The sequence below is a fragment of the Puma concolor genome, chromosome A1 (assembly GCF_028749965.1).
Source record: "Puma concolor isolate L17-30 chromosome A1, mPumCon1.1.hap2, whole genome shotgun sequence".
NCBI classification, from domain to species: Eukaryota; Metazoa; Chordata; class Mammalia; order Carnivora; family Felidae; genus Puma; species Puma concolor.
The window spans coordinates 227,353,126-227,375,386 of NC_141667.1; the positions used below are offsets into that span (position 1 = coordinate 227,353,126).

Sequence of the window (22,261 nt, forward strand, 5' to 3'; positions counted from 1 at the left end):
GTCCCTCATCACTGACTTTCTGGCTTTCTAGTAGAAGGCAGAAGTAAGTGCTCTGTAATTAGGGGGAATTATGAACAGATGTGGGAAGTGCCATAAAGAGCCTTTACTGTACAGGACGAAATGAAAGGAAAATCAGAATGATGATCATATTCTATAAAGCTGTTTCTCACAACTTACTGGTGGTCAATTAATATGCTTAGGTACCCCAACCCAGGAGCACTGCATGCCCTTGGCCCCGGAGGAGGCCTGCAGGGAGATTATGGAAGGGACAGAGTAAATTCCCTTCCAGAGAGAAGAACAGAGAGTGTGTCTCTTCCTGCTAATATCCCATTCCCTGTTATTCTCTTTGAATCTACATGATGGAGCTTACTTTCTATGAAGAAGCCAATAAAAGGTATCTGGAAAGGGATACATGGTCAACTAAAAAGTATTTTTCTTCAGTTCTCTTTTTCTTCCTTGGTTTGGACCTGAAAACTTACGTTCAGGGGGAAGAAAAACACCCCACATACATACACATGTAGCTAAGATTGCCCATCAACCTGAGTCAGAGGTAACTCAAATACTCTCATGAAAAGTTCAGTTCAGAACAGATATATTTGATAATACCCATCACTAAAGAAAGCAGTGTTCACAACAGCCAAGAGTTGTTCTCTCTCTCTGTTATGAAATGACAAATTCATTGATTAAAAGGCTGTATTTTCCAAAAGAGAATACACTTCCGACTACAATTTGGTATTGCTTTATAAGCATATGGCCATAGCAATTGGAAAACTGACTTGAATTTTAAAACACAGGGATTTTAAAAATGGAGGAAGGCTCGACATTTATTAGCTGCACGACTCTCAGATGATGTAACTTCCCTACGCCTAAATTCCTTTATCTATAAGGTAGGGATACTGATGCCTACCTTGAATAGGATGAGTATGAAATAAGAAAATGTATAGAAGTCGTGGCACAGCAAAAAGCAAACGGTCGGTTACTGGGAGTCATTGACAGAGCTGTGGCCAAGCCACTGTCAATCTTGTAGGATGCGGAGCTGTGGCAGTCTGCCTGCAAAGGCAACTGGGGTGCACGGCTCGGACAGCGTTAGTTTCCTAGTTTCCGGGGGTTGCAGTGAGATCTCCGTTAACTTCAGATTTTCATGAGGAAAGGATGCATTAATTCCAGTCACTTCTTTGATCGATACCCTGGGAATGTCAAGGAAGCAACATCAGTTTTTTGAAAATTACTTGAATTAGGAGTTTCCTGGCTAAATTCATTAAACTTCCTAGAAGTAACTTACGCACTCCTGTAATTACTTCTGTCAGGTCACTGGATGCCAGCTAGTGCCAGCCTGCTGTTCTGACTGAATATGACCACAGTGTAGTATAGTAGCCTCTGGCTACTGAGCGTGCCCATCTATTATCAGTGCCCTGGGTTTTCCGAAAGACTAAATGATGCCCAACTACTTCTAGTGAGAGCAGTTTGCAACTGAGAGAATCAAACTCAAAGGTGTTTTATTGTTGTTTTAAACACGTTATCTGCATGTTCCAGGTAGGCCAGCTAGGAAAATGCTAAGTTATGGTTGAATTACTTGAAGTGCTGGAGAAATGACCCTGATAGAATATCCACAGGGGTTAGGAAATGGAATTTATTTCTTGGTTTAGCATTTTGGCAGACATTGCATCGTATTTGTCACTTAAAAGATAAATAGAAGTTCTGATTTCCGTTCTCAAGAAAATACACTTGGCTCCTCACTTTCTCTGCACTTACCCCTTGGGCCTTCATTTTGCATTAGAATTTGAAGGGAAAGTCTCAGTACTTTGCATTTAGTTAATTTGTTGAGTTCATGTACCCACATCCCTGGGCTATTAAACAGTTCAAAATATTGCAGCAACTTGTTGAATATGCAACATGTATCTCATTTGAGTGGCATTTTATAACAAATGGTAATTATTTAGTATTTACATAATACTTTGAAAATTATTTCAGATTAGCTCTTATTAATAAGAAGTCAAATCTGTAACTGGGCTCACTGGGCAAGAGAAAAATAAAATTTTGATTTTCCACGGAAAGTTTCATGCTGAAGAGAGAAAAATACACGTGTGCATATGTGGGACAGATACATGTCCCAAGAAACTTGACTGAAGGAGATTAACTGGACCAAAATTTAGGCTGCCCAGTGAAGCCGGCTAAAGTTTCACAAGTCAGCAACCTGTTCCCACTCCCTGGGCTTTTGTGCAAACACTGGAGGAAACTGTGAACAGCCTGGGTTCTGAGAACATTCCTGCCTGGGAGGGAAGGCTTGTGGTGAGCTAATGGGGCTTTCCAGTGCTGACCGCTAGCTTTGGCAACCCCCAGATCTCCAGTAGTGAAACCTGGCCTTTAAGTTATCAAGCGCCCAGTGTGACATATTCGGCTCTAAGCAGAGTTCACTATTTTAAGGGTGACTCAAGTCCTGGGGTCAAATGGAGATGACTGGTGGGGTCTGTGAACAGATCTGGTCCTTCCCAATAAAGGGTCTACTACAGTGTGTAGACTGGGAGAGTAGGGGGTAGGTCCTCCCTGGAGGAAGCGCATGGATGCCTCTCGGACAAGAGGGATGAGAGTGGATCACGTTGGCTCCCCATAATCCTAGCAAGTGTTAAATCATGAAGTATGTGTGGGGGGCTGTGTGTGCGGGGGTGGGGGAGGAGGAAGTAACTGTTTCCCTTGTCTCCCCTGAGGGAGGGGGCCTCACCGCTGCGCCGCCTCTCACCTCTCCACCCCTCACCTCTCCATCTCGCACTTTTCCTGGCTCGGACCTGGCCCCTTCCACGTTCTCTTCCTCTGTCCCCGCGCCCCCATCCGATCTTCCCCTATCTCCAGACAACCACTCCCGAGGAATGGGGGAGGTCTGGGGGTTTGTTCAAGCCAGCTGCACCGAGGTCGCTGCGGTCATAGAGGGCGCGGGGAGGGGGCGGACCCCGGGCGCAGCCGTGGTGGGTGCGCCCGGCCAAGAAGGGCGGGGGCGCCGGAGCGCGCACGCGGAGGAGGGGAAGGACGGAGCGGGGAGGGCGTGTGAGCCAGTGAGCCACAAGAAAAGGGAGCGCGCCCGCCGCCGCCGCCCTCCTCCGGAGAGAGGCTGGAGCGAGGCTGTGCGAAGCGCCGCATTTCAATGAGAACCGGCCGAGGCACATCCCTGCGCTAGCGGCTGCAGCCGAGACGCCCGCGCTCCAGCAGCTGCTGCAGCCCAGTCCCGGCCCCGCCGCCGCCCCGCAGCCCCGCAGCCCCGGCCGCGCCCAGCCGGGTGAGGACAGCACCAGGAGGCGGCCCCGAGCGCGGCCACAAAGACCCCCGGCGGCGTCTCTCCGCGGACCGGTGCGTGGTTTGCCTTTGCTGGGGAAGGGAGCCGCGGGCAGGGTTGGCCGGGGGCCCCGCCGGGGGCTCGCAGCGCCTGCTCTTCCCGCAGCCTCGGGGCGCCGAGGTAGCCCGGGGCGCGGAGGGCAGGGCGGGCGTCCCCCTCGGCCCGCCGCCGCCACCCCGCCCGCAGTTCCTCGAAAGGCGCTGCCCTGCCCTGGCCAGACTGGCCCCGGCCGGGGACGGTTTGTAGGGGCGGCTCCGGGGCTGCTGGCACCTGCCTCTTTTGTCTGGTGCCACCGGGCTTAAAATGGGGAGTAGGGCGAGCTCTCCCCCGCCCCCCCTCCTCCCCGCCAGGCTTTTCGCCACGTTGTTAGTGGAGATGGAGAGCCAGGGCGGAGGAGCTGGGCGAGGTGTTTGTCATTGTCAGAACTGGCCGCCGAGCGAAGACCAAGTCTGCGCCTAGAAGGAGTGGCCTGGCCAGGCCTCTTATTGTGTGTGTGCTTTCCCGTGTGCCCGGGAGGGTTGTGTGCGTGAAGATGGGGCGATCTGTGCGTGGTGGGTGGCTGCAGTGTGGGTGTTGCGAGTACATTTACAGGGTCTCAAGTTCCTTCGGGGACAGCGAGCCTGCCTCCTGTAGAAATTAGTACCTGCAGTGCTAAAAGCATGCGGAGAGGAAATGGCATTTTCCTCCTAGCGGGAGCGCACGCACAGCCCTGCATTGCCCCACAAAAGAGGCTGCTTTTGAAAACCAGGTTTGCGCGGAATCACTGCTGGATTTAGCAAGGAAATGCTTGTAAGAGATGGAGCAAATGAAAGGTTTCATTCAAACCGGCTCCCTCTCCACACCTGTGAGTGTGTGTCCAGATTATGGTGCACACGCGTTCAGCGGCCACACTGCAGGGTGTTTCGTGAATACGCTTTATGAATGTTCCTAAATATATCACCTTTCCACTGGAAAGGAAAGTAGGACAGTCTTTTAGGTGTGAAATGTCACATGAAGGCCATTGAGAAGGGATTTCGAGAGGGGTTATCTGCAGGAACATTATAAAAGATTGGCACACATCCTGTGCGATCTGTGTCCAGCATGATGCGTGTACTCTGAAGGTATGTGTGTGCCTCTTATTCCATACCTGCCCATCCACCTGCATCCTAATCCCACTGGCAAAATATGCCTTGGGACTTACAGCTCCAGCATCTATTTAGATGTGGTCATCTTTATGCCAAATTATATCTTGGGGTGGGGGTGTGTGTGTTTGTGGAAATCTCTGAAACGGGAACTCATGTCCTCCTCTAGAGAAGGAGGAACACAGAGTTTCCTCAAAATGGTGAGAAATCCCACAGAAGACAATTGAGGGTGCTGATTTCTTGGGATGGCAGTGTTTATAGAATATCTCTGAGAAGAGCCGGCCCCGTCTTTCCCCTCCCAAGTGTCTATGATCTCTGTGGCCAGGGCGGTGTGGTTTCCCTTCTTGGTACCGTGACACATGTGTACCCAGGCCTCTAGCCACCTACGGTCTGTGAACCTGTGTCTCTGTGCTTTGGCAGTCTTCCTGTGCAGAAAGCAAGGACCTGTGGAAGCCCAGTGACTCTTCTTCAGGACCCCTTGTTTCAAATATATGACCGAGCCAGTTGAAGAGCTGAGGCAGCCAAGACAGGAGAAGGAACACCTCTTTTGATGCCGCACATGATTACTGGAACATTAGTGTGTAGTGTGGTTTTTGCCATCCAGTTAGTGGTAGCTGTAGCCTTGAAAATGATTTCACTCCGAGTGCAGTTTTTCTTTGTCGCCAACATCATTGCTGACTTTTGGGCAGGCTCAGTGAAAGGAAGTCACAGATGTGGTACTTGTCCTGGTTGAATGTATGATCAAGTTTGAGGAAACAGACAAATAAAATCAACTCTTTTTTCCATTTTAGTTTTTTCTATTTCTGATTCCTCTAGGGACTTCCATCAGTTGCCAAATTATTTGGCTTTTGCAAATTGTGAGTCACTAGATTAAAGCCCCTTCAGACTACATCAGCACACTGGTGACACAATTGTGTCATCCTTCGCTATGGTCCTGCTTGGTTTGTATAGATTTGTGAGGAAACCTCTAGGGTTGGAAGATTGATTACTGCCTTTAAAAATAGGGGCAGCTGGGTGGCTCAGTTGGTTGTGTCCAACTTCGCCTCAGGTCGTGATCTCACAGTTTGTGAGTTTGAGCCCCACATTGGGCTCCGTGCTGACAGCATGGAGCCCACTTGTGATTCTCTCTCCTCTTTCTGCCCCTCCCCCACTCTCTCTCTTGCTCTAACTTAAAAAAAAATTGAAAAATAAAGAAAGAAACGAATAAAACAGAAACTTCAAAAGCCAAATTGGCCTCTATAATATATGAAGTTTGAAGAGCTTAGTGAGTTAGCATGGTACCCCATTGTCCCCTCCCCCCATACAAACACCCCTTTTTGGAAGACAAAAGAGCTCCTTTTGAGAAGAGACCAAACAGTGGGAGCAGTTGTGATACCATGGACAAAGTATTGGTTCTGTTACTCAGTTAATAGTTGCCTGAAGAACTAGATATCAAGTGATCACTGTTTCAAAGTTATCCAACTTCGAGGGGCGCCTGGGTGGCGCAGTCGGTTAAGCGTCCGACTTCAGCCAGGTCACGATCTCACGGTCCGTGAGTTCGAGCCCCGCGTCAGGCTCTGGGCTGATGGCTCAGAGCCTGGAGCCTGTTTCCGATTCTGTGTCTCCCTCTCTCTCTGCCCCTCCCCCGTTCATGCTCTGTCTCTCTCTGTCCCAAAAATAAATAAACGTTGAAAAAAAAAATTAAAAAAAAAAAAAGTTATCCAACTTCGAAATCAACGAAACTGATTCTATCTACCTACATATGCTATAACTTTTTCTGGAATCTTCCAAATTTAGACTATTATGAGTTATTAAGAGGCCTGAGGTAGTTTTTTTCATATTTGTAGGAAAAAATATACTGAACTGCTCATCAGTCCAGATTTGAATCACACCCTGGCCCCCATTGGGGTCAGCAATGGAATCCTGAGCAAGTGAAGATAATAGAGGCCAGGTGACCACTACCCGCTCTGTCTGGAGATGGGGCCTTCCGCAGAGTGACCTCCCCAAGGTCACAGGGCTATTTTAAAAAAACCCCTACTTTACATGGATGAATGGATCTAGGGAGGATCTCAGGGAGTCTGGCCTCGAAGACCTATCACATGGGGTAGAAAGGAGGGAGTGCCAGCTTCCGAGTCAGTCAGAGTAAACCCAGGTTCAAATCCCAACTCCCTCAATTATGATAACTCTGGGACCCTGGATAGATATATCCTATCCTCACCTTCAATCGTAATAGTATTACTGACCTCAATGGATTATTGTGAGGTTTAGAAGGGAATTTTTAGCAGATTACACAATAATTGATTGCTGAATAATAGTGTCAGCCACATCATAGACATTCAATAAACATTAGCTTTTTCCACTTCATTTCAGGAGTGCACAATCCCTAGCAGTGCTTTTAAACATGAATTTTTAGCCACTCTGAATAGACCAGAGGTTAGTTTACTGAGGGTCGAGGAAAGGTCAGGGAGGCTGGATTGACCTTCAGAAAGGCAACCTTGTCTATTGGGTGGGATTTGGGGAGCACTCCTAAGGTTCTTGCCCCAGATTTTCCCTTTCCCTTATATTGTGTTTCATCATGCCTGAAATTTTGTCATCAAAACTTTCTTCTGAATGCTTTCTAGATCATTCTGTTAAAATATGGATCCCCTGCAAGGTTAGGCCACAGGCCTTTATCAGCTAACCTCTTAGCAAGGATGAATTGATCCCACAGGCAGCTTGCTGATGACAGGGCTCCATAGAAAGTAATACGGGAACTAGGGGCACCTGGGTGGCTCAGTCGGTTAAGGGTCCGACTTTGGCTCAGGTCATGATCTAGCGGTTCATGGGTTTGTCCCCTGTGTCGGGCTCTGTGCTGACAGCTCAGAGCCTGGAGCTGCTTCAGATTCCGTGTCTCCCTCTCTTTCTGCCCCTCCCCTGCTCGTGCTGTCTTTCTCTGTCTCAAAAATAAATAAACATTAAAAAAATTAAAAAAAAAAAGAAAGTAAAATGGGGACCGTGAGAGTACAAGCATATACCTTTCAGAAGGTCATAAGGTGAAAATCAGGCAGACCCATAAGGAGCTTTTCCTTACCAGAAAAGGGGGAGATTCTTTTCCTACTAGTTGTTTCTGTGACAGAGTTAAGAGAAAAGCAGATTTTATTAATAAACAGCATTAATACTTATCTCATGCTAGACACTCTCCCAAGTGCTTCAGGTATTAATACTTAAGGTAGGTATGATTAGCTTCCTTATGTGTAGTTGAGGAAGTGAGGCTTAAAGATGTTGATCCAGACCTGGTCCTGGACTAGCTGTGTCACCTTGAGGAATGTACTTGCTCAGCATCTCTAAGCTCCTGTTCTCTCAGCGGCAAAGACAAAGTGGAAGGAGAGGCAGAGCCCTCCCAAGAAGTAACTTTTCTCCCTTCTTGTTCTTCTTTTTCCTCTTCTTCTCTTCCTCCTCCTCCTTTTTCTTCTTTTTTTTAACCCAACTTATCTGAAGCACTAAATGTCAGTAAAGGAGTTACGGTGAAATCACTTTTAGAAAACGCTGCTATCTAATATTTGAATGTGTTGGAAAATCTTCAGTTGCTAGAACCCAGGGATTGATTCAGTTTGCTCTCCATCTGGCCAGGGGGAGTGCAAAGCTGCATGAGAAGTTTATAATGTGACTGTTAAATGCTGACCGCCTCTTTTGTTTCCTGGCCCACCACCACTACTATCTTTAGCCCTGTGTAATATGAAAGCTTATGTTCCCTCTCCCACCAGAGTGAGCACATGGTAGGGAGGTTTGGGCTTTGTAGCCCAGCAAATGTGGGTGGGAGGTCTCGGTTCAAGCATTTCCCAACTGTAGGACCTGAAGACATTTTTCTGTGCCTCATTTTATTCATCTGTAAATAGGGATGATAGTCCTTGGAAGGGTTTGTTGTGACTTGGAAATAACAGCTGTCCAGAACCCAATAGGTGGTCAATACATAGGAGCTGTTTCTAATGAACCCGGGGTTGATTAATAAGCTGTTTCCGCAGAGGCTGCCTCTTCTACTTCTTCGTTGTCTTCCTTCTCTTCCAACTTGATAACTCATATTAAATATATCATCAACTGCAGCGATATTTCCACCAGCTGCTCTGGAGCTGAGCCTTTCAAATCATGGTCTTAAAATAACATCAGTATGTGTCTCTGTTTTTTTTTTTTTTTTTTCCTTCTGTGCCTCCTAGGTTCCACTTTAACTCCATCATGTCCTTCGGCAGAGATATGGAGCTGGAGCACTTTGACGAGCGGGACAAGGCGCAGAGATACAGCAGAGGGTCGCGGGTGAATGGGCTGCCGAGCCCAACGCACAGCGCCCACTGCAGCTTCTACCGAACCCGCACGCTGCAGACCCTCAGCTCTGAGAAGAAGGCCAAGAAAGTTCGTTTCTATCGAAACGGAGATCGATACTTCAAAGGGATTGTGTATGCCATCTCTCCAGACCGCTTCCGATCCTTTGAGGCCCTGCTGGCTGACTTGACCCGAACTCTGTCGGATAACGTGAATTTGCCCCAGGGAGTGAGAACGATCTACACCATTGATGGGCTCAAGAAGATTTCCAGCCTGGACCAACTGGTGGAAGGTGAGCGCGAACTCCCAAGGGACCCTAGAGGATGCTTTCTCAGGTTTCCGCATTGTTCTAGGCACCTGCACTTGATCGCTAAGACACAACAGCCTCATTCAGCTCCGACCCTTATGGTTCACAGATCTGGGAGTTCACTTTGCTGTACTGTAGTGGAAAAAGGAAGAAAAAAACCCCGCTAATGTTATTAGGTCAGGCTTCTTATAACGATGGACTGAGGGAAAAGGTGTCTTAATTCTCCCGCATTCTCTGTTTCTTGTCTCATACCCATGCTACATTAATGTTAAAAGCCTGTTTTTAAATTTTTAATCACATCGTTCGTATTCATTTCTAGATGCAAATGAACTTTTGCTGTCTGAAATTACTTGAACTGAAAATACCTAATGGATCGTGAAAGTTTTGAGTAGAAGGGAACCTTATGTAGGTAGCAAGCCCATTAATTCTGTCACTGGAGACTGAGGCCTAGAAAATTCGAGTGACATGTCTATGGTCACATGGTAAGGTAGTGTTGATACTGCACTAAAAATTAGGTTTTCTGGCATCTCTTTCTCATATGGTGCTTCCTTTTGAGTTTAAAGGATTCTTGTCTTTCTGGGGTACCTGAGAATATAAAGGAATGAATCTGTTCAGTTTATTGTTTCTTAAAGTTGAATTTAGGTTAACAGTAATTTTCTGTTTTAGACATTTCATGTGGAAATGAGACCGTTTTAGTCCCTGGATGAGGTGTGGTGTCTTGTGCAAGCAGAATAGGTACACTTGCTTCAGTCCCAACGCCACGGGAGCGGCACAGAAAGCCGGAGCGGCACCTTAGAAATCACAAGCAAAGAAGCCCCTGGGTGGTTCAGTTGGTTAAGCTTCCGGCTTTGGCTCAGGTCCTGATCTCCCCATTTGTGAGTTCAAGCGCTGTGTCGGGCTCTGTGCTGACAGCTCAGAGCCTGGAGCCTGCTTTGGATCCTGTGTCTCCCTCTCTTTCTGCTCCTTTTCTGCTCATGCTCTGTCTGTCTGTCTCTCTCTCTCTCAAAAATAAATAAACATTAAAAAAAAAAAAAAGAAATCACAAACCAAGTAAAATGACTTGGAGAGAAATAACGGGTTACATTCATGCTAAGGTGTAAACGAGGCTGACTGATCTCTGGAGAGTGGGAATTCCTAAGTCTGAGTTGTCAGGGTCGTGATGAAGTAGCCCTCAGCACAGAGGAAGACGGGAAAGGAAACGTAGAGGTTTGGAAGTGCTTGACTTCACCCTGCGCTCATCTCCACTCCAGATATGTCTGCCCGGGCCCGCTGTCTTACTGGATCCTGGAGGAATGCCATGCACATAATACCCTCCCTGTCTTGTGCAGGTAGCTGGGGGTTTGGGGCCCCTGTCCCCTTAATGGCACACAGGCGAGCCCTCTTGCCCTCGTCTGGAACCAGAGTTTGTATGTGTTTTAAGGCTGAGGGCGTCTTGTGTCTTCCTCCCGTTTTCCTTCCCTTGATCTGCTGGCAGGGGTGCCAGTCCAGTCGCAGTATGACTGGACTTGAGAGGGTGTGGAGAGCCTGGGTTTGGTGTGTTTATTATGTGGGAATTCACATCTCTTTTCAGTGACTCGTCACCCTGCCAAGATGCCTGTAGACTTGGCCTTCTTCCTTCTATTCAGAAGCTGGCACTTTCAGTAAATTAAAGGGGAAGAACGAACGTGAAATCTTTCTGCATCGGCTTTGCTTTTTGTGCCCTGTCCTTTTCCTGACCTTGGAAAATACGGGGTTAAATAAAACATTTGGGGGGCTATTCTGAAGGATCTGGATAAAGGTGAAATGCAAAGTCAGGTGCATGATCAGTCATCAAACCACCCCTCTGAGGACTGATGGTGATACAGAGAAAATATGCCAACATCTCGAAACACATTTTAAGACAGCCGGGCTTGGCTCCTCACTGGGTCTAGAGTCCCTTGTGCAGCAGCTGTGGGGTGGGGGAGGTGTGTTTCAGTCAGGTTCCCTCCCAGAATTGATCTTTACTGAGAAGTGGCCACAGATATTCCCGTGATCCCCATCCACCGAGGAGAAGGTGTGAGAGATGGGAACCAACAGTTCTTTACGTACAAGCACCAGGAAGATCATGGAATGCTCGCCACCATCTTCTTTGTCCGTTTTTTTAACACAAGAATGCCCTCTCTAAGAGACTGCTATCCTGAGAGTAATGACCGCTCACAGTTCTGGAGCGTCTGTCTTGCATATATGAATACATTTAATTTTCACAGTGATCCCAGGAGCTAGGCACTGTTACCATCCTTCTACTAAGACCTTGCTCAAGGTCACACAGCAAGAAATGGTAGAGTTAGGATTTGAACCCGGGATAGCTGGTGCCCGAGCTTGAGCTCATAACTGCCACAAATGAGATACCAAGTGGGGTATTCTTAGTGGCTTTCAAATGAAATTTTATGGTATTAGATTTTTCTTGAAAACAAATGTTTTTAACCTTGACTTAATTCCAGGAATGACAGATACAGCTCCCAGCAACATTTTAGTATTTTCACTTACCTCCAAATGCTCTTCTCTTCAATCGATATAAAGCAACTGCAGATTGACTATTCTGATGTTAAAAATTTACTTTTTGGGAAAAAATTCCCTTTTCTGATTGAATGAATGATAACTTCGGTACAGTGTGTAAGTTCACATATTGGCTGCATTTTTTAAAAATCCAGTTTAAACAGACTTTTTTTTTTCTCATTTATAATACTGCCAGCATGCAGCTGCACTTAGTGTTGAAGTAGCTGGAAATTCATTTAGATTGGCCTCTTTGTCAATTACATTTTTGCTTAGTCTGTTAAAATGCAAACCGTTACTTCATATTCATCATTAGGTTCATATCTCTCACTTTACATACTAATTTTATGTAAACGTCAGTGCATGTTATTAGCTTCTCATTTCCCCTTCCAATATGCTGATGTTTGAGTTTTAAATTAAATCCTTTTAGTGGATGCAGTGACAAGTGTATTTGACTTCTAATTTTTTTTTTTTTTAAGTCTGTTCTTTCTCATCTCATACTAGAAATTCTGAATTACAATGACATATGTGAGTTTCTTTATTTCTAACAGTCTCAGGGTCACTTGCACTGTTTTTGTTTTTATTTTTTAAGTTTATTTATTTATTTTGAGAGACAGCACAGGCGGGGGAGGGGCAGTGTGAGAGATGGACAGAGGTTCTGAAATGGGCTCTGTGCTGACAGAGAGAGAGAGCCTGATCCAGGGCTCAAACTCAAGAACTGTGAGATCATGACCTGAGCCAAAGATGCTTAATTGACTGAGCCACCCAGGCGCCCCTGCACTGTTTTTAAATTATTATTATACACAGATGATTATGCCTAAATTTGTTCAAAGAGCATCAACAGAGCTGATTCTTTGCCTGAAGTATAAATGGATGAGTGTGTATGTGTGTTTATGTATGATTATAGGTGTGTCTGTCTATGCATGGATGTATACACACACACACACACACACACACACACATGCACACACATATGTAAGAGCAGACAATGGATGGCAATTTTAGTTGTTTGCCTTCAAAATGGCCTTAATACATTGAAGTAGTCAGGATAATTAATAAGGAAAGTTGAATTTTAGACTTATTTCTGCAGGTGGTTTACCTTGAAACTTGGCCTCATATTCCCAATATTGCCTCTTTCCCCCAAATTTTACACTATTTATGTTCCACTATAGGTGTGTAAATGTTGTGAAGATAAATGAAGGAATGACATTTAAAACCTTTAAATTCTTAGAAGAAAGATGTAATATAGATCCCAAGAATTAACTGACTGATTTTTTTCTTTATGAGATCCTCACGCATCAGTAATGTATGTGTTGAGGGATAGCCATCCACTCCACTTAAAAAAATTTTTTTTAATGTTTGCTTATTTTTTTTTGAGAGAGAGAGTGCGAGTGGAGGAGAGGCAAAAAGAGAGAGGGGGACACAGAATCTGAAGCAGGCTCTAGGCTCCAAGCTGTCAGCACAGAACCCAATGGGGGTCTTGAACCCACAAACCGCGAGATCATGACCTGAGCCGAAGTCAGACACTTAACCGACTGAGCCACCCAAATGCCTCATCCCACTACTTTATTTTTTTTAAGTTTGTTTATTTATTTTGAGAGAGAGAGAGCATGTGATCTTGTGTGGAGGAGGGTTAGAGAGAGGAGGAGAGAGAGGAGTCCAAGTAGGCTCTGCATTGTTAGTACAGTGCCCGAGGTGGGGCTCGAGCTTAGGAACCCTGAGATCATGACCGGAGCCAAAATCAAGACTCAGACGCTCAGCGGACTGAGCCACCCCACCTACTTTTAAATAGGCTTTACTTACAGCACAGTTTTAGGTTCTTAGCAAAATTGAGCAGAAGGTACAAATATTTCTCATAGACCCCTCCCTCATGACACATGAACAAGTGTCCCCTGTCGTCATCGGAGTGGCGCACTTGTTATAATTGATGAATCTACACGGACACATCATTATCATCAAAAGTCCATAGTTTACATTGGAGTTCAGTCTTGGCATTGTGTGTGTTCCGTGAATTTTGCCGAAGGGGTAATGGCATGTATGAAGCATCGTAGGATCACGCAGAATAGTTGTACTGCCCTACAAATCCTCTGTGCTCTATCTTTTCATCCCTCCCTAACCCCTGGCAACCATGAATCTTTCTGCTGTCTTAAATAAGCATTCTTTTAACATCTTGTGCCATGTTGGTAAAAGAAGGCCAAGATGTTTCCTTTAAGCATTAACATAAATACTATTCAGGTATGTTGTCCTTTGGATAGAAGTAAGTTAATTTGTACAGCAGATATGTATGTATAAGAAATGAGTACCCTTCTTTCTCAGCTGTCACACACCTTGACCCCCATACTTTACCCTAGATACTGTCTGACTCTGGAGCTGCTGTGTAAGAGATGTTCCCAAGTCTCCATCAGAATGACCCTTTCAGGAATAAATCCACACTTCACCCCACAGTTAGGGAATCTCTAACCACGATTTCTGGTCACCCAGCTCTCCTGGAGATTTTTATTTCCCTTGATGTGGTGTTATTGATTTCTTTGTTTCTCTAATTCACTGGCTTCTTATATCTGCGCCTCTCCCTGCTATATTAAACTTTTGAAATTCATTCTTAAAGAGCTAGAAAACATACTCTCTCTCAAATTCCCCCACAGCAAACCGTTCACTAGTTTTTGTTACTGTTAATTGTTTAAAAGTTTTTTTTTTAATGTTTATTTTTGAGAGAGAGACGCGCACACAGAGAGCACAGGCAGGGGAGGGGCAGAGAGAGAGGGAGAGACAGAATCCGAAGCAGGCTCCAGGCTCTGAGCTGTCGGCACAGAGCTCGACGTGGAGCTCAAACCCATGAACCGTGAGATCGTGACTTGAGCCGAAGTTGGACGCTTAACCGCCCGAGTCACCCAGGCGCCCCTTGTTTTTATTTTTGAGTATCATCTCAGATATCGGTGCATGTTAGGGTATACATTATCATTTGTCCAGAAGGTAACTTACTGTGCTTCTAGTTCTGTTCCTTGCTCAGTGCACTTAACAATAGGTCATATCATACATCTAGAACTACTATGTTCTTTTTACTGACTTCATAGTATTCCTTTATACAACCGTGCCCTAATTTATGTAGCCAGTCTTTTATTGATGGGCATTTAGGTTGTGACCAATCCTTTGTTCTTAGATGCAGTTTTGCAGTGAATATCCTTAGGTATAAGTTTTCTATCCGTGTCGGAGAATCTTTGTGGGACAAATTCCCAGAAGTAGTAGAAAGGTACAAGCTGGATAGAGAGGTACAAGTATTAAAGTCTAAAGAGCTGTTGCAAAATTCCTCTTCATAGATGTGGTACTAAGTTACACACTTACCAGTAACATATGAGAGTGGCTGTCTTCCTGTACCCTCAACAAGACAATGTTTCGCGTAACGTTTTGCTATTTGCCAACTCTTATGAAGATGAAAGTATGTATCTATTGTTTTAATTTTCATCTTTTCATATAATTAAAATGCATTTGTTTCTTTTATTCATAGCTTTTGACCATTTTCCTGCCATTTTTTACTGACTTGTAGGACTTTTTCCTTTTATTTTTTTATTTTTTTGGACTTTTTCCTTTTAGAGATACTAGCTCTTCGCGATATTTATTGACAGTATTTTTCCCAGATTGTCCTTTATCTAGTGACATTGTTTACTGTGTTTTTTTGCCATACAGATTGAAAAAAAAAAACCTGAAATGATCAAATGTATCAGGCTTTTCATTCATGGCTTGATTTTCATGCCTCTTGGGTTCTCTGTACTCTGTAATTATAAAGCCAGTTTCCTCATTTTCTTCTAGTATTTTTATGTTTTCATTTTATTAAAAAATTTTTTTACATTTATTTATTTATTTTGAGAGAGAGAGAAAGAACACATGCAAGCAGGGGAGGGGCAGAGAGAGAGAAGGAGAGAGAGAGTCCCAAGCAGGCTCCGTGCTGTCAGTGCAGAGCCTGACGCAGGGCTCAAACTCACGAACTGTGAGATCATGACCTGAGCCAATATCAAGAGTTGGACGCTTAGCCCACTGAGCTACCCAGGTGCCCTGCGTTTTCATTTTAAGAAGTATTCTAATGGATGTCATATTAGTAAATGTTAGTGTGAGATAGAGGTTCAATTTAACCTTGTTCTAGGCTACCGTACTCATGTTTAAAAGTTTTTATTTTGAAATTAATGTGGACTTAATACAATTGTCATAAAGGTAGGGAGTTCCCAGATGCCCTTCCCATAATGGAACATCTTACACAACCATGGTACCATTACCTTTGGAACAATGCTAGTAGCTAAACTACAGGCTTTTTTCAGCTTTCATCAAATTTTCCACTAGTGGCCTTTTATTTTTGGTTCCAGAATCACACATTGCATTTAGTTGTCACCTCTCCTTCATCTCTGCCACACTGTGACAGTTCTTCAGTCTTTCCTGGTCTCTAATGACTTGGCCATTTTGGTCAGTTATTTCGTAGAACATCCTTCAGTTTGGGTTTAGCTGATGATTAGATTGAAGTTATCTCTTTGTGGCAAGAATTCCACAGAAATGATGCTGTGTTCCTTTCAGTGCATCATTTCAGGGTACAGGTTGTTGCTGTGTCTTATTACTGGTGAGATTAACCATGATAAGTTGGTTAAGGTGGTATTTGCCAGTGTCCTTCACTCTAAAGTTACTATTTTTCCCTTTGTAGCTAATAAATATTTGGGGGAGAAAGTTTGAGGCTCCGTGAATGTCTTGCTTCTCCTTAAGCTTTTGCTCATGAATTTTGGCATTTACTCGTGGATTTGTCTACAGTAATTGTTGTGGTGATGTTCTAATGGTGATTTGCGATTTCCTTCTTTACTTTTCTCACCCTTAGATGACCAACACTTACTTGTCTTTAGATCTACTATGATGTCATCAAGTCTGATTATGTTAACCACTCTTAAGGCCCATTTCTCCCAAATAATAATAAGACCTTTCTTCTGCACTCCCAGCACCTGGATATATTTAACTGATACTCTTGTCCTTAGTCCTTTCAAACTTAACATGCATAAATGTGACCTCATTCTTTTCCATTACCCAGAGTTTATTCCTCTTCTCATATTCTGGATCTTGTGAAATCGTATTGCCGTATAACTTAACATCCCCCTTGTCTTCTCTTCTTCACCCTCAAATACAAGCTGTTACTAAATTCTGTTGATCTTGCTTAAGATGTTTCTTCAGTTTGTCCTTTCCACCATCATTATTATAGTTTTCAAGTCCTCATCACAATATTACTATTTTTTTACTGCCAGAGTGATACATTTTTACACAGTGAGCATTGTAGAAAATCTGAAAGATGTAAAAACATTTAAAAAATTAAATAATAACTCCTCATCTTCCTACCACTTGAAACTTGTCATCTCTTCCCTGTACTATTACAATAGGCTTTGGAGCTAAAAATACATGTCTTAGTTTTTCTTTTTCAATGTTTTTGTCTTCTTTATGGAATCTGTATTTGTCCCTGCTTTGCCATTCCTTTTTTTAAATATTTATTTTTGAGAGAGAGAGAGAGAGAGAGAGAGAGAGAAAGAGAAAGAGAGAGAGTGAGACAGCATGAGCAGAGGAGGGGCAGAGAGAGAGAGGGAGACAGAGAATCCGAAGCAGGCTTGTGCTGTCTATGCAGAGCCTGATGCAGATCTCAAACTCACAAACCATCTGTGAGATCATGACCTGAGCTGAAGTCAGACACTTAACCAACTGAACTACTCAGGCACCTTCTTGCTTTTCCATTCTGTAGCCTCTCTTAGGTCAAATCCTTTAGGACACGCATATGTCCCATACAATAGTCTTTAAACTAGTTTTCCTGCCTATGTAAACCTGGCCACAGACAAACCACTTTGTGCCATACCTTTGCTTCACAATGGCTCTCCACTTACCTATGGAATACAGCCCACAATGTTGCATGTATTTCTCTCAGTGGGCCTTCTCCTGCCTTTCCTTCTCTTCTGGCCGTGTCTCTTATTATCCGTTGATACACTCAGCAGTGAGCTTGGCTGCACTCTTTGCTTGTGCTCTGCTGTCTCCCGGCTTCCCTTTTTCTCCTGCGAGGACTGTAAGATGGGTGCCCTCCTGAGGGTGCATAATGATGTCGTGGTTAAGTTATGGTTCTGGAGTCAGACCACCTGACTTGAACCCTGGCTCCACCTTTGCCAGCCATGTGACCTTGAGCCAGCTGCCTATCTCTCTGTGCCTCATTGTGCCCTCTGATAAGTGGTGTGCTAATACTTCGCTCATAGGGTTGTGTTGAGGATTGCAGGTTAAATAGCATGGGTTAGCACAGGATCTGCTACATGGCAGACATTCAAATAACCTGTTCTGCCGATAGTGTCTCCACCCTCATCCCTCAGCCGACAGATGCACAAATCTCCCACAATCTCAAACATTCTTGCCTTGGTCTTTCTGGCCTCTCAAACCCAGAGCTCTGTGGTAAGAAATATTAGTATATGCTGTCTATACTTCCTCAACTTGCAGTCATACTTCAGCTCCTTAATTAGCATCATGACACTGTAATATACTTGTTCATTTTATATCAAAGTCTCAAGAACTCAGGGAACCATTGGTGTCCTTACTGCCCAGCATGGTAGTAGTAAGTACTCAATATATTATGGGAAGAAAGAGGAAAGAGAATGAATGGATGGATAGATGGATGAATGGATGAATGAAAGTAGCCAGCATCACTACTGAACGAAAGTGGCCATTATAGGGCCACATGTGGCCTTTTAGTGGCCAGGCCAGTGATCTCTTAGGAATCCTTATCCTCAATGATGTGCCTGGAGCATTGGATGCTGATGTCTGGTTCTCTTCCAGCCACACACTCACCAGCTTTCAGTTTCCATGGCTCCAGGCACCTGATTTGTCTTTGTTCCCTTCAGCGGCTCCTCCATTTCTGGGCACTCTTTGAAGACTGGTGTTGCCCTGGGTTTCTTCTTGTCCAGCTGGGCATGGTTTCCCAGAACGTTTTCTTCAGTTCCATCTCTGCAGCTGTCACATGCGTCTCCTTCCAAACTCCAGGCTTATGTTTCTAATTGCTTGCTGGAAATCTTCAACTGGTTGGCTCCTAGGAACTTCAAATTTAGTATGTGAACAACCAAATGAATTTCTTTCCTTAGCATCGAGTCCAAATGTGCTTCCCCTCTTATTTTACCTATCGCGGTACTTGGGAAGTCAACTAAAATGGAAGTTTCAATGTTATTTCATTTTCATCATGTGACTCTGATTCCTTTGGGTCCCACATCCAGACAGTTGCCAGTCTCTGCCATCTAGTCAGTCGAGTCTATCTGCTAAGTATTCCTCTTGCATCCGCTTCTCTCTGCCCCCAGTGCAGAGGTGTAAAGGTCAATTCTCCATCTCCTCTCCTGGTCTGTTATAGTAGCTTTCTCGACTTCTCTCTCCCTGTGTCCTATCTCCAGCCCTTCCCTCACGCTGAAACCAATGGGAGCTTTCTGAAACCTGGGTCTTTTGAGAAAGACATATTAATATCTCACAGACTATCCCTTGGCTGTACTGTGTAGTAGAGCGTATTATTACTTTTATTTTATCTGAAATGCTGTCCTCTTTCTTTTCTCTAGTGAAGAATCTTACCCCCACTTCTGAGGTCACCATGAGTTCCATTTCTTCTTTATTGGTCACTCAGTGGGAAGTGAGAAGTGATTTCTTTCTCTTCTGAGTTAGGGTTGCCTCGACCACGTATTTAGCAATTATCACTTACTGCCTTGTGAAATCTTTTCATACACATCTTGATTTCGTTTCATTTTTTAAGATTTTTTTAAGTTTATTTATTTATTTATTTTGAGAGAGACAGCAAGTCAGGGATGGGCAGAGACAGAGAGAGAGAGAGAGAGAGAGAGAGAGAGAGAGAGAGACAGAGGATCTGATGCGGGTTCTTTGCTGACAGCAGAGAACCCAGTGCAGGGCTTGAACTCATGAACCACATGATCATGACCTGAGCAGAAGTCGGACACTTAATTGAGCCACCCAAGTGCCCCTACACATCTTGCTTTCTTTTCTTCTTTTTGATGTTTTATTTATTCTTAGAGAGAGAGAGAGAGAGAGAGAGAGAGAGAGAGAGACGGACAGACAGAATATGGGCAGGGGAGAGACAGAAAGAGAAGGGGACACAGAATCTGAAGCAGGCTCCAAGCTGAGCTGTCAGCACAGAGCCTGACGCGGGGTTCGAACTCATGAACTGTGAGATCATGACCTGAGCTGAAATCAGACACTCAGCTGCTCAACTGACTGAACCACCCAGGCACCCCACACATCTTGTTTTCTAAGCTCTTTTGAAAACAAGCTCACGACTTAGGATTGTTTTCACTCCCCAGAATGGCAAATTCAGATTTTGTACTTATTATTAAAGACTTAGGAGTTGGTATTTAATTTTTAGTTTTTATGGCAAGTGCTGTACATATCTATTGCAATTTTGTTATTTGTTACTCTGTGATGTGCTTAGGAGAAATTTTTAGCAATGAGAATATATATTTTTGGGGTTCCAAATACAAGTGGCCATGTTGCTTTCAAAAAGGGTTATCAATTTATAATGTCCCTAGTGGTGTTTTCTGTTTCTATTTTATTTTGTTTTTATCCTTTGTCATATATTTTAGTACCTTACATTTTTGTGAATTATAATAAGCTTTGCACATTATAGTAACCCGTTTTTCTGTGTAGATTCTTAGTCTGTTTTCTCTTTTTTATTTTAGTTTCCCCACTTTTCGTTTATATCAGTTGTAAATGTAAAATTTTGGATCTCTCAATTTTTTTTCTTTATTTTTCTGTTGCTTTGAATTTAAGAACTTGACATTTTCCATCGGCCTGACCTACACATTCAAATTTTATTTTCTGTAAGCTTATTTTTATGTACTATTATATTATGAGTGACTTCCATGGAAGAATGACCCAAAGTACCTTTGGGGAATCTTTTCTCTTGCCGCCTTTAATAGCGCTATCAAAATTGTCTACCTGAACCAGTGCCTTTTAGGAAGGTGATGAAATGTTGCTGTGTATATTTGAGATAGGCTCATAAAATACAATATCCAGAAGGCACTTTATATTTTATTATGTAAATAATATCTTTCACGTAATTTTACTCAGTTTCTTTTCCGAGGTCTCAATATATATTTGAGTCTTCTGCAGTTTTTACTATAATTCACAAGAGAAATTTTAATCGCTAGAGTTTTTAATGAGAAACTTTATTTTCTGGAAAAATTAAATTTTTATAGGTATCTCTCACTTAAGGTACTTTTAAATATACCACCTTTGGAACTTAAAGAAGTCCTAGAGGAGGTAGCAACCAGAGATTGGGTCATTTTCAGACTGAGGTTAAGTGATGTCACATATGAAATTTACAAATCACAACTCTGAGCCACTGAAAAAGCTCCAGCAGTAGGGGGAAATAGAGCAAACTTCTAGAATCTCCTAATATGGGATCTTGTGGAGGGACACCTTCCTAGCTCACTCATCACAGGCCTGGTCAACTAGGAATCTGGGTACCACATCACTGTCAGTTTTCGGTAGTGACTTAGTTTATTTCTTTTAAGTGGAAATCCTTTACTTTCATAATGGGAGCCAATGGCCAAGTAGAATTGACTTTGCAGATTTTTAAATAATAAACTTTGTCAGAGAACATTTATTTCCATACTTTGTATAATAGCAATATAATAAATTTACAAATGCATATGTGATTTTTTTGAAAACCAAATAAAACATAGACCTTTTAGTATCTTGAAAATAATCTAAATTATTCCATTTCTCCAAGATCCCCCAAGTACCTAAATATTTCAGGGAAGAAATTACCATATTCTGATATTTCAGTAGGCATTGGTCAGTTCCAAAGATAATCTCATGCTTTATTTCCTTACTTTCTCTTTTTTTCTTTATCTTTGCTGAAAAGCAAATATGTTTTGGCTTTTGTAAATGCCACAGCAATTCAGACAGGTGTTGCTTCTGCAGCTCTAGCTGTCTGTTGGGGTGTGTTGGACATCCAGAACATTACATTTTAAGTTGAGAATCGGTCTTAACACAAAGATTTTTGGCTTGAATAAACTGGGACAAAACTAGCAGTATGATAACCACCCAGCAAATCATCATGTTCGGGAGTCCCAGCTCTACCTCTAAATACCATTTCCTTTAAACCGTGTGTGATCTTTGTCATCTTGCCATCCTTGTTAAGCTTCCCTATAGGTGATAATCCCAAACTGTCAAAGCAAATTTGGGGTTATAAAATTCTGGTCACGGATTCTGGTGTGTGTGTGTGGGTTTCCCCCAAACACCCAAGCAATTGTCTGTGACGGCAGCTGGATGTCCTACAATTCAACCCAATTCTGACACTATCTACCCAGACATAGCATCAGACTCCAAGGTTAAGGGCTTAGTCCCAGGAGACTGTCTCTACCACCCCCCTCCCCTTTCAGCCACTAATCAAATCCAGGTTCTCACCTGTGCTTCTGATGGATTGGCTAACAGAGAAGAGGTTCCTAGCACCCCCGCTTTGATTCAATGAATTTGCTAGAGAGGCTCACAGACCTCAGGGGAACATTTTACTTACTGGATTACCAGTTTATTATAAAAGCTTATAATTTAGGAAAAGCCAGATGGAAGAGATACATAGGGCAAGGATTAGGGAAAGAGCTTGGAGCTTAAATGCTGCCTCTGAGATCACCACTCCTACTGAATCATCATGTGTTCACCAACTGGAAGGTCTCTGAACCTTGTCCT

General features: G+C 43.6%; 1 protein-coding gene across 6 annotated transcripts in view; it reads left to right on the forward strand.

The window, feature by feature from the left end:
• The first annotated feature begins 3,033 nt into the window (after positions 1 to 3,033).
• The window catches only part of DCLK1 (doublecortin like kinase 1), a 345,403-nt gene continuing 326,175 nt past the window's right edge, over positions 3,034 to 22,261 (forward strand). For 2 of the 6 annotated variants that reach the window (XM_086713588.1, XM_086713601.1), the window contains exons 1-2: positions 3,049 to 3,339; positions 8,616 to 9,010. In XM_086713588.1, coding sequence (XP_086569714.1) covers positions 8,635 to 9,010 — 376 coding nt within the window. In that variant the 5' untranslated portion in view covers positions 3,049 to 3,339; positions 8,616 to 8,634. Of the gene's footprint in view, positions 3,340 to 8,615; positions 9,011 to 22,261 lie in introns of all 6 variants that reach the window. The other 4 variants (XM_086713619.1, XM_086713595.1, XM_086713585.1 and 1 more) reach the window with 4 other exon arrangements.